The 18876-nt window shown below is 39.8% G+C and overlaps 1 protein-coding gene across 1 annotated transcript in view; it reads left to right on the forward strand.

Annotated features, from left to right (window-relative positions):
* LOC306993027 (partitioning defective 3 homolog) overlaps nucleotides 1-18876 on the forward strand; it is a gene marked incomplete at its 5' end in the record, with an annotated part of 169959 nt that overhangs the window by 51816 nt on the left and 99267 nt on the right. The window contains 2 exons of the mRNA XM_079602458.1: nucleotides 16409-16506; nucleotides 18264-18347. Of these exons, the coding sequence (XP_079458584.1) occupies nucleotides 16409-16506; nucleotides 18264-18347 (182 nt within the window). The remainder of the gene's footprint in view (nucleotides 1-16408; nucleotides 16507-18263; nucleotides 18348-18876) is intronic.

The raw sequence follows: 18876 nt of genomic DNA on the forward strand, positions 1-18876 counted from the left end.
TTAGTGTTATAGGTGGTTGCTAGGGTTGACTGGTTGTTAGGTGGTTGCTTACTGTCCCAAGTCAAAATAGTCCAAACACATGTCTTATGATATTCTGGTCCCTATATAGAAGTCACACTTTTTTTTACATTTTAGAGTAAAATGCATCAATCTGGTTTACCTTGAATGCAATAAGAGCTCAGACCTCTTTCAGTGACCAAACTCAACAGAATGACAAATTACTTTGCATTGACATGTGCCTGTTTTTAAATATACTGTAAAATATAATTTAATAAATGTAACCCTGAAGTAGTAACAATACAGTACTTATGTCTTAATTTATTCATGTGTAAGCGTAAACCCTCAAGATCTGTTGGTGGAAAGCTGGAGAGAGACCTAGACAACAGGATTAAAATGCTTCACATTACTAAATTGCATATTACATTCCATAAACTTCTCTCCACAAAAACATTAAAAACTATACAAATAATAAAATAAAATGTAACTGGCACATGTTGTATTCCCAAGTGCACATTAAACTCACAGCACATGCAGATGAAGTTTGCGGTGTTCGCTCTGAGACTGATGTTTTGGATCTGCTCGCGTGTAAAAGAACACAGTGCCTTTCAGTCTTACAGATCTCGTATGTTATTATGAAAAGCGTAAAACTATTTTCGGTTCATTATGAAACTGTGGAGGGCACCACTGTCTCAGTTATTATTGAGAAAACACAGGAAGTATCCTTCATGTCCGTGGCACATACTGTACTTGTGTGGAGAGAATTCTCCATTCCACTTCTACTGGAAACTAATTAATTCCTGTATTTAATGTCCAAACAACAAAACTCTCAATACAGAGAGAGACCAGAGAGAGTCTGAGGTATAGATTTACCTCATCCTGGTGAGACCGTGCGGAGCGCCTCTGCGTTTCATCTTCCTGACAGAGGGATAGTGGATTGGTTTTGTGGCTGGAGGATTCTGCGTTCTCACACTCTGTCTTGCTTTCTGCTGGTCCTCCACAGGTTTTGTTTCCACTCTTTTCGAAAAATGAATCCTCTCCCTCCTCATTCATCTCGCCCAATTCTGTAGAAAAGACGAGGGATTTTTCCGCCCCCTCTGAAAGGTTTCAGATTCTTTGTTGTTACTTTTCCCTCTCCTCTCATATGTACTGGCTTTCGCAGTGTGTGTGTGTGTGTGTGCACAGTAACACACATGCATTCTCGCCGCAAGCGCATGGCAAACCTGGCCTGTAGGTGCTGCTCTGATCTCATTCTTTGAACCCTCATCCAAGAGGAAAGAAACAAAGAAAAAAAGGGCATACAGAAGAAACCCTCTTTCCCTTGGCTCTTTTGAAAGGCCTCTCCCATCATACCACACACACGCACACACACACACACACACACACTGTGATTATTCACAGTGCAAATGGCAGCCCACCAGAGAGCAGCTCCTACAAAGAAACCCAGACAATGCAACCTGAGACACTGCTAAGCTCAGCCTAGCGTAATTAACTATCTGCCTCGTTCCTGCCCGCTGGCTTCATCCCTCACTCTCGTTTGGCCTCCATTTACCCATGCAAACAAATAAAACACATTTCTTTTGCACTTTCTTATGAAGCTACATTGCAAAGAGCTTCAGAGATTTCCCAAACAAGGCCCACCGCCAACACATTAGCAAAAGCTTTATTCGGTATTGCTGAGCCGAAGCGCCTGATGATCTATCTTTCATTTCTTCTCTGGCTCACTGACCCCCTTAAACACACATTCAAATGCAACCTCACCCCCTTCATCTCCCGTCTTTGAGTATAAGAACTTCATGATCTAGACTCACCGCAGAGTTCAGCTAATCTCAGAGGGACAGAACGGTGTGGTAGATATAAAGTCCGTCCTTTAACCCTTTAATCTGATGTCTTGGGCTCCTCACATTCCCCAGGCCCACAGCTGACACCATTCAGCCTGTCTGAAAAGCTTTCTTCACAGCACATCCAGGCTTGTCCTATGGTTGAGCACTTAGCAGACTGAAACAATTCTTCTCCATTAGCCGGCCACCTCTGCCCAACACCATGACCTTTCCTCGCTACACCAACTGGAAGCAAGTGAAGGAACCTTCCTGGAAAATCAATCTTAAACTAGTTTAGGTGGTGGCTGGGACTTTGAACATGTTAGGTTCTTTCTACTGGTCCAAGTTGATCATAAGTGGGTCAAACCCCAATGTTAGGTGGTTTACTAGCCAGTCTACCAGCTGGTGTGACCTGACTGAACTGGTGGAAAATCTCAGCCAAGATCAGCAACCAGCTGCTGCCATGGCCTTAATCTTAACTATCTTAAACTTAGCCTGGTTTCTCCCAAGGTTTTTTTCTCCACTCTGTGTCCTGATGGAGGTTTTGTACCTTGCCACTGTTGCCTTGGCTTTTGGCTTGCTTAGTTGGAGATTTAATATTCAACAATATTATTGATCTGCCTTACTTAATCTAACTTCTTTTCGTGTTATCACTGTGAAGCTGCTTTGATACAATCTGAATCGTAAAAATCACTATATAAATAAAGGTGACTTGATTTGACTTTGAATTTTTTTAAACAGGGCCCTTGGACCATTATGGTCTACCAGCTCATTTGTTTATTATTTCAGATGCCTTTTTAAAAGACTAAAATTGAAAAATGTATATATTATATTTAAAATTTAACCCGCCAAAGTGTCTAGTAGGAGTGATTACACACCACTTCTGAAACACACACGCATTTGCTGGGTTTGCGGGAGTTATTGTCACGCCCTGCGTTTTTAGACTGGCTTTATCTGGATTTTCCAGCAGACACAAATGTTAAAATCACAGAATAAATCCAACTCACAAATAAGTGCCTGGCTTCATGAACTTTAAGAGTTACTCATTGCAAGTCTGTGTTATCCATGCTACAGTTGTCCTGACCGCTATGACCCAGAACACACACATGTACGAGGTGACCTTTGTTCCTTTGTGCCTCCGTGGGGAATACTGAGAACATTGTTTTCATCATCTTTGATTATCATGGCTGGGAAACCCTAGTGTCATGTTAGGATGTGCAGAAGTTTGGGGATGATGTCATAACACACAGCTCCTTTGTGTTTGGTCCTGTCTGGGAATGAGTGGGGCTGGTCATGGCCATTGTTGGACCTACAGTACCTGTGCTGGTTAAATAATTGCAGGTGAACTGTTTATTTTCGAATTATCTTTTGGACACTTAAAAAGGGGTCGATTGAAGACAATGCTAAATCATCGATTCGATCTCTATAAGAAAGACTCTTGATCAATGTATTTACTATTATTATTTTACTCCCGGAGTTGTCCCTGTATGTTCATGACATGATCTACTCTACACTGTCAAAATTTGACATGATCAATAAGTCATGACAACATGTTTTTACATTACTTCAACTTAGCAAAATAAGTTAAGATGAGTTTTGTAAGTTGTATAAGTCAATGTAAGTTGAAATGACTTACACAGTCAAGTTTATTGTATTTAAAAATTGAAGGCATCAAGTTTTGTTTGATTTAGACCACCAGACACAGCCATTTGGAAACTTTCTCTCTGCAATTCACATTTCTAATGGATCAAAACAGTCAAAGCATTTTCTTTGGCCTGAACTCCCATAACAATTGTTTGGCTCTGAATGGAATAGCCAACGCAAGCTATATTAAGACACCAGCTTTTACAGATATCTGCTATACACATTTTGTACTTTTTGTGCTTGAATCCTAGAAGCAGCATTCTTTTCTTTTTTTGCTCGGTCCAGACACGTTCAGTAAACATGTTCACCCTTTTGAGGTGGACTGAGCTCTGTGACGAGTCTAGATACACCACTGTTATCTCATTTGTACACGAGAAAGAGGCATTTTGGGGTTTCTTACGAGACTTTACTTTTATCTCAAAGCATGGCAGCAGATAAAGAGACAGTGACAGACCAAAAGGAGTCTGAAGATATGACTTGTTGTCCATTTTGTACAAGTATTTACATCTATCCCGTCTGTCCCAATCTCTAGTCCGAGAAATGATTTGCTTATATTTTCTCAGTCTTTCTCTCTCTCAACATAAACATACTCTTCACGCTATTCTGCAATGGAAGGTTTACTTTGAAAGCAATTTGTAGTGACTACTAGACCTAGTTGACAATTTTAGGCAACATGAGTGACTTTGATCATTGGTGATGCAACAAAGTTGAGTAACTTGCAATGAGCAGCAACATATTGCGGAAACCACCAATGAGAGTGACGACTCTTTAGGTCACATGATCCACCTTCTGGTACTGTAGTCGATTAGGAGTTTCTACTTGTAAAAAAACGAAAGTAAAAGGATTTGACGACCTCAATGTGAGCAGCCCATCAACATTGACTTCTGCTGTTGAAACAACGTCCATTTTCTGTCTGATGTCACATGTCCAAACTAAAGAAGTAATATTGATTTCATGAACAATTTTTTTGTTAACTCAAACTCACTTCCTTAGGATCACACTTTTTGACTTGTTGTTACTCTGAACTGTACTAACAATCTTCTTTTCCTTTCTATCTTCTCTATTAATACACAAAGTTCTGACTGAACAACCTCCGAGTCTAATAAGGCCATATTTTCGTGGCAATATTCCTCTCGCTGTCAAAAAACATCAATAAAAGGTGCTTATCTATCCATCTTGACATGGCGTGATACTCTTTGCACCTGTCGTGCTGACAAAACACAAAACACATCCTCCTTTTACCTGTAATAAGGAGTCTATCCTCCAAAACACATCAAACCTGTCATTACTTCACTTCGTTATTTATGCTCTCTCTTTCTTTTCACACACTCTTTTATTTCCACATGGGTGATTATGAGTGTGTTATGTCCTGATTAGAATTAGTGAGTGCACTTTGTGCTCTGCTCTACAGAGTGAGAAATCACTCCCTCAGTGAGAATAATTGAGCCCAGGCCCGGTTGCCAGCTCATTACCCACAAATCATAGTAGGCTGGGGCAACTTAGCAGGAGACAATAATGACTTTGGGGAATTTGGAACCTCACTGTGGTGAAAACTGCTGTTACGCTGAGGGCATATCAGGGGTGGGGAACTCCGAATACAGGGTGGAGATGTATGGAAGTCAAGATGTGGGGTTACTTTACTCAAATGCAAACGTTAGATCTGTCAGCGCCGATGCAAAAGACTACAGTGCAACAAACTGTGAATGAAAGTAAAACGAGGTTTCTTGTCAGGTAATTTCTCAGATGGAGGGTCCTCACAAATAGACTGGACTTGATCCAAGCACAGTTGTTGACGGACTGCGGGAATTAGCCATGCTTGAAAAGCGCTAACATCCATCAAAGGTTTCGCATTTGTAACAGACAAATTCCTTTCAAAGCCCATTTTGGCATTAAGCGGCATCTCCCTTTCTTGCTCTCTCTCCAGCTAAGTGGTCCACACCTGGACGCAATTAAATACCCAGAAAACAAGGGTAATTGAGGGAAGACGTGTCACGGTTTACGCAAATAGTGAGTGGTCCCAAAAAATTTCGAAAGCTAAGACGACTGTATTCTTCCATTAGACTAAACACTCTTGCGCCATTTATTTGGATGACAGCTACGCAATGAGGTAGAAGATAGACTTTGGAGACTGACAGTATCCGATTTCCCAGACTTGCTGAATAATTCATTCCTATTTATTTGATTTTTTGTGCTGTTTTCCAGCCTTTGTTCCAGTTTAAAATGTGAGTGGCTCCTTTGCTCCAAGTCATTTGTCTCAAATGAGTCCACTCCACAGTGTCCATGTCCATCGTACCAACAGGCCGCTTTCGTTCTTTTATTGACTCCATTAAAGTGTAATGCTTTTAAGTTGCCATAGAAATATGGCCCACCGTTAACAGCTCTACTTCTGTGAATGGAGTCCAGGAGGAGTCCTTCTGCCCATTTAGAGAAAAGAGAAACGCATTTGATGTGCATGAGTGGCGAAGAAAAGGTCTGCGGTGGCCCTCTCTGAATTGACAGGAAGAAGTGAAATGCAGATACAGGGTGAGCGGATGGTCTATCTGCTTATTTCTTTCTGTGGGAAATGAAATCACTCGCAAATTGGACTCTGCAGGATGGGGACCGCATGGTGGGCTTACTTGTATGCGTTGTGTGGGGAGTCCCTAGTTCTATAACCTGGCTGTCCACAGGTGAAGCATAATGAATGCAGGGATGAATATGCATCGGTAGATGCTGTTCAAAAGTAAATTGTGCGTCACATGCTGTTATTTTCGATGAAGACTTCGTTCCCACCAGTATGAGGCCATTGCTAGTGTTCAGTGCTGTGAAATGATTGAAAACCGAACTAGCTGTCCCTCAAGTGCCAGCTTAAAATTCATGAAGAAAAAATAAAAAGTCTATCATGCAAATATGTTTTGAAGAAAATTACCTCAACCAGTAATATTTGCATGTTGATCGCATAAAAACAAACTTTTTAAAAAAGAATGCACAAAACATATTGACAATAATTGACTTTAAAACCGTGGTTAAAGTATTAGTATACCTGGCTTGTTGGTATGATGATGAGTATCATTAAAGTCACAGTTCAATACCGTGAAATGTTTAACAGCCAAACAAGCACCAGCTAAAAAGCCATGAAAAGCATTACGTCATAATTACAAGATAAAAGTCTTCTCATGCAGATATATACATACACAGTATGTACGTTGATTGCATACAGTTTTATTCTTCTTTTTGGGACACAAATGGAAATGTTAGGAAGTCACATTTTACAGATGTCTGATAAGGAACAAACTGAAAAGTACATCAATCCTTACATAGTTTGAATGCAAAACAAATTAAGAAGGTTTTATAATGTTATAATTTACTATGTCATATATTTGCAGTCATTTACTAAAAATGTTTCCAAGTTTGTGTAGATCTAATATTCCTTCATGGAGTTTCACTTTAAGGCCAACTTCTTTCTGGACTGCTTTTAAACTGCTGGGCTACTTTGAGTTATTGCTTTCTGCTTCATATGAACTCCGGTGCGCTTCAAAGACTTCTCCTCATTCTTTCCTAGTGGAACAGACTCCGGAGTGGGAGGATGTCTTGGATGGTTGCACCTTTGAACCTGACTGATGCTTTTGTGATTGGTCTAAAAATACAGCAGGTAGCGCAGGCTGTCAATATATCAGGGATCTCTCTCACAACAGAACAAGGGCGGAAAGGGAATCAGTCATGTTTATTCTATAAAAAAAAAAGTTTAGCGCATACATGGTGACGTGCGTCTCCGCTCCCTGCTTTCCTGTGTTTGTTCTAGCCTTCATTCAAGTTTCTGCTAAAATGTTGTACGTGTTACTTTTGGCATATGGGCTTTTCAAGTGGGAATAGCAAGTGTGGATTTGTATTGTCTGTCTTGAAATATAAAAGCTGACCCATTTCAATTGTTGGCCCGTTATAAATCAGCTTCACAATGAAGCCAATGAACGTGGTGCTTACAAGATTCTTCCTATAAAGTGTTGACACTTGAATGAGCAGACTTTCCTGTACAGACAAAGCGGCACAGGAAGGGCTGTAACCTGCCGTGAACCAAACGGGCAAGCATTTGGAGAAGAAGGATAGCAGAATCATGTTTTTGTATGGCCAGGTTTATAGAGGGAACACCATCAGCATGGCTTCCCACACACAGATTGAAACAATACCAAAATAATAATAGTTATACTTGCTGTGTTTTGCATGAAATATGTCAAGAAACTGTAGGTTGCAGCAAATGCTAATGCTCATTGACCTTTTGTCTTGTTGCCTAAACATAGAAATGGGCTAAATGCAATCTCATGAGATTAAGTCAAAGTATCGCATTCAGCTTAGATATGTTTTGGGTTTTAAATCCATATTCCCTTTCTGTCATTCATAGCATTCAAAGGCTGCCAGCTGTACATTCCCATCAAAAAACTTGTCCCAGTGAGAGACACACACACACACACACACACACACAGACACACACACACACACACACACACACACACACATAACACACACACACACACACACACACAGCTGCTTTTCTAATCCCAATTCCGATGAATTTGTAAGTGTGAATTGGACTTTATATTTATAACATACATATACATTGCAGTTCTGGACCGGCACCTGTGAAGTGTTTAGGACTGTGTGTGTTATTGTGGTGCCGTCAGCCAATCACAGTGTTGTCATGATGTCATTTCCCTGCAGCTTCAGAGTGATCAGTCACATGGCAATTACAGTTTAAAGGATCCTGGCTGCAGGACTGAGCACCCACGGGTACAGATGGCTGATTTTAAATCGCCATTGAGATGAATGTGAATACTAATGGACAGCTCTCTCCAGGTGTTTTATACCTCTTTAAAAATAACTGATGTGTTTCAGCGTATCCAGCAATGATCCTCTGGAGTTCTCATGAAACTGCCGTTCTGTTTCCACTTTATCCACCGATCTCTGCTAATGTCTTTATGATCTCAGGTTTTTGTTGCTTTTTGTAATCACACATATGCTCAGTGACCTTCATGGCTCACAGCCAGATTAATAGCTCCATACGGAGTTAGAGGGACGATCCTCCCTCTTAATCACCTCTAAATTATGATTAATCATGGAAAAGCAGTCATGAGTGTGCAAGATATTCAGCTCAAGGCGGTTCAGAGTTAGCTGTCTTTTTCTATATCAGGGAAATGTGCTTCAATCTAGCTTTTCCAGTCACATGGGTTCAGTTTTGCTGTACAATACTATTTTTTTGACAATTAATAAAATGATCAGGATGGGGAAAATATTCTTAAGAAACAATACTGATGCAGGGAGACATGCATGACAAAGTCTGTGACCACATGTTCGATTTAATAAGTTGGCCATTGAGAAATTGCATATGGACAAACCAATATCAATCAACCACTCAGCTGAATATTGGGGTTTTGCTTATGGTCTTGTGATATTGTTGGCACTATGTCGTCGGACATTCTTACAAAGAGAAAAACTCGGGCTGAACCAGCACATCACTTCAGAAGTGGCCCCAGACAAAAGCAGGCAGTGATAACTCGATTTTCGATAATTCATGCGCTCTTAAAGCTCTGTGTGGGATATGAGAAAGTATTCCTGCCTGTGGTTATTGATGAAGGCATGCCAGTTAAAGGCACTGCCTGCTTTAGGTTTTATTATTGACTAAATGATTGATTTAAACCCTCATAATTAGCTGACCTAATTTAATAAAAGTGCAATTTAACTATACTGCAGCCCCACCGAAGCGTGCGGTGGCATTGATAGATATGCCTGTGCGTGTATGAAATCACAACTGACAGATGATGTATTTGGTACAGATGCATTTCGTTGACTGAACGAGAGAAAGAGAGAGAGGGACATTGACATTTTGTTCCGTGTCTCACTGCAGGTCAGCCTCGCTAACTTCTCTCCTTGATCTAGACAAATGTGAATTAGCTCACGTATCTGATTTAATTTACTTAATAGCATTAAGAACCTGTTTGGCTTTAATTTGCTCAAAGTAATCCTTGGCCGAGCCAAACTTTTATACACCATTAGCGGTGTCTTAAAAAAACAAAGGGGAGACAGGTTTAAAGGGGCTTATGTCTTTGTTGATTTAAACGAGAGAAAATAAGAGTTGAAATACAGTGGCAGAAATAAAACGTTGCTCATTGGATTACAGGAAGCCATGTTTCAACTGCTGCCCGCCTGTGTTTATGAGCATTCAGATATAGTGTTTGCTCAACCTAGCAGCACTGTTTCTATTGCTCATGTTGTGTTTGATTTGATTTGATTTGATTTGATTTGATTTGATTTGATTTGATTTGATTTGATTTGATTTGGTTTGATTGGTTTGGTTTGGTTTGGTTGGGCTGGCTTTAGTCTGATTTGGTTGGGTTGGGTTATGTTAGGTTTGCTTGGGCTGGGCTGGCTTTGATTTTGATTTGGATTTGATTTTATTTGATTGTGGTTTGGTTTAGTTTGGTTGAGCTGGGCTGGATTTGGTTGGGTTTGGTTAGGTTGGGTTGGGTTGTGGTTTGGTTGGGCTGGCTTTAGTTTGGGTTTGATTTGATTTAGGTTTGGTTAAGTTAGGTTGGGTTGTGGTTTGGTTTGGTTTGGTTGGGCTGGCTTTAGTTTGATCTGGTTGGGTTGTGGTTTGGTTTGGTTTGGTTAGGTTAGGTTGTGGTTTGGTATGGCTTGTTTTGGTTATGTGTTTTGCTTTGCTTCGCTTCATTTTCTTTTCTTCTTAACACACTAAACACAACACACGCTCTGTAGGGGCCCTCAGTACCATTCAAAACCGTTGAAAACAGAAACATCAATAAATTAAAAAAAGAATTGGGGAACACATCGTATTTCAAGTGCTGAGCTTGTTCTGTCTGAAATAAAAAGCGCTAGATAAGCTGACTCACTCCTTACTGCCCCAGAACAAGTGCGGCTCTCTTTGAAGTCTTTTTCACCCACAGGTACCATTACAGGAGCATATGAAAGTGTCTGAGCATGAGTTTATAACTTGGAAATATTACCACCCCACTTACCAAAGGCACACCCATGAGCCCAACAAACTGACAACACACAGACACAGCTCTCCTCTCTCGCCAAACAGCTGAGCTGAATTTCCACAGGAGACACACACATAATAATCGCTGTAGAAATGTTGCAGCTGATATATATCTCATTACAGAGGGTGATGTTTTTGAAAAGAATCACACTGTTGCCACTTTAGTTGATATTTAGTTATTTGACCATGGTAATACCATGGTTCTTTGGACTTAGTCTATGGTAACACCATGGTTTTGGACATGTACCATGGTAAAACCATCATATTATTTGAAGGTCCTTGGAGCACCATGTAAGTAATACAATATATTTATGGCAATCATACAATGCAATGGTATCTGTTTTTTTCACTGTACCATATCACAGTGCTTAGGGGTAAAAATCTTTAAAAAAAAGTATTTTTCTTGAAAACAATACGAAATATAGATTCATTTTTGCAATTATAGCATCTCTTTGTGGCTTTGTTGATGTTTGTTTGTATTGATGGGTCGATTCTTTTATCCGTGTTGAGGACAAGAGAAATACTCTGATGAAAAATAAGTTAATCTAAGATTTAATCAATGCACAAGATGACAGGCATATTACGAGGCCTGATTATGGGCGTGCATTAATGGATTTTACAGTCGCCTGTTAATATCCCCTGTGACATGATAAGTGTATGAAATGTCTATACCAAATGGGCTATATTTTTTCATTTGACACTCCAAATAAACAGTGGCATGAACCAACCACAGTGGGATAGTGTTCGTATAAGTAGATTACAGTAGTGGGTCAGCTTTACGTCCGGTAATGACTTTAAGTCATCATTTAGGTCCTTTTAGCATTTATTTCCCCAACACAAATACGAATAAGCATCTTGGAAATGATGAGTAGTGTGATCCATTGACTGTTGTAATGGAGATTTTGTTTAGCGGTGGGATGAAATGACCCTGTGTTTGAGAGAAGGATGTGAAAAACCCAAGTCACGTTCAATTAAATCAGTCTAATTGAGGTAATAGGAGTCGCCTCTGAGGACAGACAAACTATAATGGCTTATTGTGGCGCCTACAGAAGGCCTTTCATCTCCATTTGAGTACAGCATCTATTTCCTTATCGTCTTGACTGTTCAGTGGGTTCCAGTTGTGTATCACCTACCGACCCTATCAGCGTCATACAGGGGTCACCAGTTCCACCAACCAGACGCAAGAGTTTTTGTACAGCCATAGTATTTCTCACACTACTCTAATGTGTTATGGTTGGCTTTTTCTGTGTTGTTTTTTGGGTGTGTTTCACTGGAGGTAATTACCAACTTTTGTACGTAGTCAGGAACTGGACTGAGGTCACTATTATTGGAGGTTGTAAATATTTGGACAATTATTGTTTGAACAAATTGGCCACTTCCTTATATTTTCTTTACGGCACTTTTCCCGGACTTTACATTGGACAGGAATATAGTCCTTTAGATAAAAATGTAGAGCCGTATGTTTGTATATAGATTTGAAGATATTCCCCACAATTAGTGAGGAGAATGGAAAATATGTGTCTTTGTTTTTGTAGTAGTCTCACATAGCCGTGTTTTTGACTGTCAGCGTAAAGTCCAGTCCACTTTACAGCTTATTTTTAGCCTACTGATTATTCTCAGAAAACTCAGATAGTTCTACACTTGACTATTTAGCTTAATTGCCACTAAATGCCTCAAATGAGATTGTCATGCCACTCACTTTGAAAATGTAGCCAAAATCAGTGACTAGTTCTGTTCTCTTAATTAGACTTTTTTTGAGATGCTCAGACTTGGGAGACCAGCTAAACCAGCTGAACACCAGCTTGAACCAACCAGCAAACCAGTTTCAGATCATTTTTCCCAGTAGGGTCCTAATTGTGGTCCCTTGTAAATACAATTTATTTTCCACATGAATTAACGCACTCTGACTTCAAGAAGTTTGAGGGGGAAAAAAGCCAAAAATCAGATTTGACCTGCTGTTTTTCTGCTAGTGCTTGACGTTGTTGTGTTCTGTATCAGACAAACTGAGGCTAAGACTTACGCTGTTATTATTAAAGTCACAATGAAATCAAAATGTTCAGTTCTTATTTTTTTAGGCAAAATTGTAGTATTTTTTTTTTTTTTTTTAATATCTGCGTAAATATTTTTTTTCACGAAATTTCATGTTCCTCGTAATCTTGACTCAGAATAAGTTCCTCTTGCAGCATCTCTTCTTTTCTCTAATGACGAGGGCGGGGCTATAACCTGTCACTCACATGAGATCAGCCAATAGCAAACCACAACCATCAAATCAATTCCCCACAGACACAATCAAGCCCCGCCCACATGTGTTCTTGTTCCAGAAGCCGTTTAACTTGGAAATACATCACAATAAGGAAGAACAGACTATTGCAACTTCCATTTCATGCTTAATTAACCTATTGCGATCTTTGTGCGTACATTCGACCCAATGCTATGAGGGAAAGCTCCGCTTCTGTCACTCACTGTTATGTTACACCACTGTCAACTGCAGAACGTCCTGCTTTCCTCTGGTTGTTCTGGAGGTCAAACGCTGGTTCTCTCCACAGACGTGACCTTCAAGCCCTGCAGCAAGGCTTCGATAAGATCATGCAGGGCTCTGTTTGGATTCCATCCAACATACTGGAGATCAACCATGAAAGTGCAAGACTTATGATTCATTAGCCGCTATAGGCAAAGAAATAGAAGAATAACAAAGTGCAGTAAAACTATTTGCGCTACAAACCAGTGTGTTTATATATACAATAATATTAATACAGTTTAATTTCAAGCAGCATAACGCAGCGTTTATAGCTAAAACAGCTAAAACAGCTAGAAATGTTGAAAATAGGGGGAATAGTTCAAGTTTGGAAAAACGTACTCCCTTCAGCTCCTCACAAGCTAGCAGTCTCTCAATGTGACCGACCTCCTGCATCTGCCAGGAACAATAATATAATGCACTGTCTGTCTAATGGCCAGCTTTGTAACCTCTGGCTTCCTGTAACTGCTGCACTGAGTGGCTTCTGGCCTTCACCCAAGCTCACGAACACACACAAACACACTTATTTTTAGTCGCCACATATCAGCAGACGCCTTAAGCACCCAAATGACAGCAGTGGATTCATCCCTTAAAGCTGATGGGGATCTTCGCCTTTGGGACGCCCATGAAATGACCTTCTCCCCCTGCGGTGGGCTGACGCAGGAGCTTTTACATCTGGCAGGTGAACAGAACCGGACAATGAGCTTCTGGCATCCAGCCTCGGTTTCTGTGTCTGTCATTACTGCCGCTACCAGGCAAAGCGACACTTTGTGTTCTGTGCGAGTGACTTTGTGACAGGAACCATTCTCTCCTATCCACAAACGCCTGGACCGGCTCTCGTGGTCCAATGTGCTCAGATTCATCTCTTATTGCTAATAAGCTCATTCTCAGGCGGCAGAAAGCAGAATTCACAGCTGAATAGAGACACTCCAGCACAGCTGCATTCATGTCACATGAAACCTTCTCTACTCCAACTACTCAATGCAGTTCTTTATTACTTTACATGTGTTCCTCTGCTAATGTGAGCAGCTTGTGTTATGAGAGTTACCGTCATGTACCTACTTGAGGGAACATCAGTAGCAGTCCTGACCAAATCTTTGCACTAACCATAAGACAGAAAAAAAAAAAATCAAACATTTATTTACTAATAAGGACAACCTAAAATAAGCATGCTATTTAATATTCAAAGATACTTTAAATTTGCATGAAATGTCCAACTATATATATATCCCATTTACATAATATCTAATTATCATCATTCAACATTTAATGATATATTTTTTTTAGCAATGAATTTACAATGACATTGGGAGGTAAATAATATCGCAATGAAAATAGATCTTTTTAGCGTGAAGTTTTTATTTTGGGGTGAAATTTAGTCTTGAACATGTTCTTGACAGAGATGAACTCATTCTGCTTTTCTAACATCCCTATGTATTTTCCTTTTTGAGGAAATACTGTAAATATTGTATTTACTTATTGTTTTGTTACATATTGTCATGTAAATATTGTCCTATAAGTTTTCTGCATTTCAGTCCAGACTTCAAATATCAGATATCAACATTGAAAATCAATGAGACGTATATATCTGTAAATTTGGAAATCTGACCTAAATTGATGCAATGATTCTTAATTTAGTGACAAGGTTTGATTGAATATCCCGGATCAAATATAATTAGGATTTCTTCCAACCCAGCACAGAGATTCGAAGGCAAAAACCCAGCCTTTTCTGTCATTGTATCGAGCTGCAAATTGCTAAACCACAGACAATCGACTGTGTTTGGAGAGGCAATTGACTCATTTTCACCAGAATAAGGTAACAGACCTGGCGCTGCTTTTTTCGAGGTTTGCTAATAAAATTTTCATGACCTCTACTCATTCTTTAACCTCTACAACAATAAATAGATACAGACAGAGGAAAAGAGGACTCCAGTCGTCCTCTTCAGACTCGGATGCGTGTGGTGGAGGGTGACTGTCTGAAAGACCGAATGCATTTCCATATAAAGACGGAGAAGTGCTTATTTAGATGTGCTTGACATTTTGGTGAGGGGGAAGGTTAAGGGTGAGACCACTGGAATATTAATATCCGTGGCTAACAAACCATTGCAGAATCTCGCCCCGTGTCTAGACACTCACTTGGCTTTGGAAATGATCCACAGTCAAGGGTTCGAGTGGAATTACTATGGAATATATTCTGTTTTTTTTTTATTCTATTTTTTTATTCTTTGGCGCTTTTTACACTTGCGTTGACATGCATTCTCAGACATAAAGGAGGCCGTGTCGGGAATGAGTGTAAATGTTGTCTTGACAATTTTAATTTTTGTTTAAATATATCACATGAATTATTAATGGACTACACTTCTTTCCTTTCTCTTCCAAAACCGCACACTGTAAAAAAAGTCTTAATTTTAAAAAAAAGTAAAATCAACTTGGATGTCATTTCAACTTAAATTACATTCAACTGACTTACAAAATTAGTTAAATCTTTTATAACTTATAAAATGTTTAAATTGAGTTAAAGCAACATAAAAAAAAAAACTTCATAACTTATTGATCATATAATTTTTTACACTTACTGTGTCTTCTCACCTATTTTCACTTTAGTTTTCTTTTTATTCACTTTTTATTTGTATTATAATTATTCACTTTGGGAATGTCGATGGAGTATGTGAAAGCATTAGACCATAAAACCCATTTTTTATTTATTTATTTATTTCAAATGACAAAAATGTGATTATCTCCTGATTTAATGTGTAAGATAAATGTTGTATTTTGCGTGTATAAGTGTGATTGGATCTGACTTTAGAGACTTATTGAAAGGCAAGGTGTAAATCCAGTCCAGCTATATAAGAATATCCGGATGTCAGTGCCGAGAAGGCCTTTGTTTCCTATTAGGCATGACTAAACATTTCAATGATGGCAGCTGCAATGTTTTTGTGGTCATCCTGTCAATATGTTTGATGGGATTATCCTGACTTCAATCCTGCCTCCATTATTTGACAAGACCTTATTGTTATACATTTTTGAAGGATTGTAAATGACATCTGCACATATCAGATGTGTCAAGAGGTTGAGAAATAGAAAGACAGAGATGTAAATTAGATAAGGATAGTGAAAGAAACAAATGAGCATCCACTCAACTCTTCCCTTATCCGATTAGCAGCAGACCTGAGCGGCCGAGCCCAGACTGATTGATTGAATATGAATAATCGATTACAGGCATCTTTTCGAAGCCACGCTCTGATGTCACGACTGCACTGCTCTCTCAGTCACCCTGATTTAAAACAGAAGCCATTACGGTCACTCTATTAGATTAGAGCAAGAGAGGGAGACCGAGACTGGGAGGTTTATGTGAGATGTAAGGTAGAGCCATTGACACAGTGTTTTTTCTCTGGTGCCCCACAGGACGAAGAAGAAGACGAGGAGAGAACAGACAACGGGAGGAACGGGAGGATAGAGCCGGTGGGACGGGCAGATTCCTGTGTAGAATCAGCTTCACTCGAGTAAGTCGTACCAGGAATTCGTCAAATTGATCCATTGTCTGTCTTTCTTATGGCGCTTTTCCACTACACAGTACCAGCTCGCCTCGCCTCGACTCGCCTCGACTCGACTCTGTTTGGTTTTCCACTGTGTAGAAGTTGTACCTGTACCTGCTTCCAGATACTTTTTTCCGTATCACCTCCGGCGAGGTTCTGAGCGAGCCGAGGTGATACTAAAATGTGACGTGAAACACGGCAGACTGCTGATTGGTCAGAGAGAATCGTCACTATTCACTGCGCCATCATTGCACGTGCCAGACGGAGTATCCTGAATAACCCCGGCATTTTTAAATAGTTCGGCCAGAGATTGCGTGATATACCCATTACTAATATTATGTAAAACAGCATACACTCGATTTCCTCCATTGTCCTGTGTGTGTGGGTAGCGGGTGTGTGTCGCGTCGCTATGACGACCAGGTACTATTGTGGAGGTACTATCTGCAACGGAAAACAGAGCGAAAACCGAGGCGAGTCGAGCTGGTACTGGTAATGGAAAAGCGCCATTAGAACCTCCTTTGTGTATCCAAAAAAAACAACAACAATGTCTTAGTTAGTTCACCCAAAAAGATTACACAAAATACTAATGAACACAAATGAGATATCTAGAAAATGTCCAGACTGCACTTTTCTATGCAATGAAAATCTATTTACCATTGGCTGTCAATCAACAAAAAGTCCACACAATGCATATAGTCTAGCAATCAAGGTTATCATATATATTTCATATACTGTAACAGCTTAATATTATACAACTCATTAACATATTTATAGGTTGATTAAAAAGTGTACAAGTGAAAAGACTTTTGAGAATTCAACCTGCCCAAAATAGCAATGGCTTAACCAATGGCATGAGTTTGGGGGTGGGGCTATCTTTTTTACTGACCAGTGGCAGATGGAGGGTGTGTTTAGGGTAAACTTGCTCAGAAACCATTAATATTGTCCACGTATGTTTCTTATTTCTGCTCTTAAAACTACAGACAATATCCAGTCAAGTGCAGTGAGTGATTGTTCTTTTGTTGTTTGATTAACATTAAAAACGGCAGGTTTATTAGGCTACTGTCACTTTAAGAGTGAATGCATGGATCAAATACACTGTTACACATGCATTTTCCTTCTCAACTGTTTACATTTACTCAAGACATAACTGACTATGTTTACAAGGAAACTCGCCAATATGGGCATTTTGACTTAATTTAGTTTGAATATGTCTGTTCAAGCGCAAGACGCATTCAATTCAGTAAAACTTTATTTCAAGTATCAAATAGCTTTTATCTTTAGTAGTATATTATAATAACCCTGACTTGGGTACCAAAATATATATTTTTGGGGTGAATTCGCCTTAAACTGTGTGGAAAAGAGCGCCTCTTGTGCTCATCTTTTTTGTTGTGGTCCTCTCCTTATCCCATGTGTTCTTGCCATATGTTTTTCCTCTCACAGGTGTAGTGTTCCCCCTGACTTCTAAAAAGCCCAGAACTAGCCCACTGCAGGCCTCAATCTGATCCTAATCACTTAATTGAAGTGTCTGTTTGGTTCCTCCATCGACCCGCGTGTCTTAATGGCCCCTGGAGTTACAGATGGACTCTAAACTAGCGTTAGCTTCCACCGCTACTCATAGCCGATCTGTCATCTTCTAAACTTTTTATGTATTGCCTTTTCTTTGTTTGCTACTTTTCTTCTGTTTTGTTTCTCCTCACATTCCCCTCATTTTTCACCGTCTCTAGTGAAATGTTGAAGCCGGTTGAGGTGTCCAATGGCGGCGGGCCCCTGGGAATCCACGTGGTGCCTTTCAGTGCCAGAGATAGAAGGTAAAGCTCAACAAAAGTACATTGTCTACCATAAATGTTTTATTCTTGCCAACTCATTCCATAGACCGTGTTTTTGTAATGTTTTACACCCTTTATGAACATTTCTTTGCAGTTTTGTTCTTAATAATCCAGTTGTGTCCTCTGCATCCTTCAACTTTCTTACATACCTTGACAAGTTTCCCTCAAGGTGTCTATGCGGAAGTTGACTATTATTCCCCAGCATGTGCCATCCATTCAAGATAGTTTTCCATCATTCCTCAAGGACGTATTGACAGTATGGCGCTCTCTCGAGTGGGTCTGTGGGACTTTCTATAGTAGTGTATGTTCTCCAGTTGAATAATGAAAGCAAAGCTACATGGAATGGGACGCTGCTAAACAAGGACAAAGGGGACACGGGGCATGGCGCTGAATAAATTAGCTAACTTTATTGCTATAGGAAAACCTCAATCCGGCCAACTCAATTCATCTAATCTGCTTCACCCAATCTGACTAAAAGCTCATCCATATTACGGGTCATTCTCAACATCCA

This window comes from Phoxinus phoxinus (genome assembly GCF_949152265.1).
Source record: "Phoxinus phoxinus genome assembly, chromosome: 24".
Lineage (NCBI taxonomy): Eukaryota > Metazoa > Chordata > Actinopteri > Cypriniformes > Leuciscidae > Phoxinus > Phoxinus phoxinus.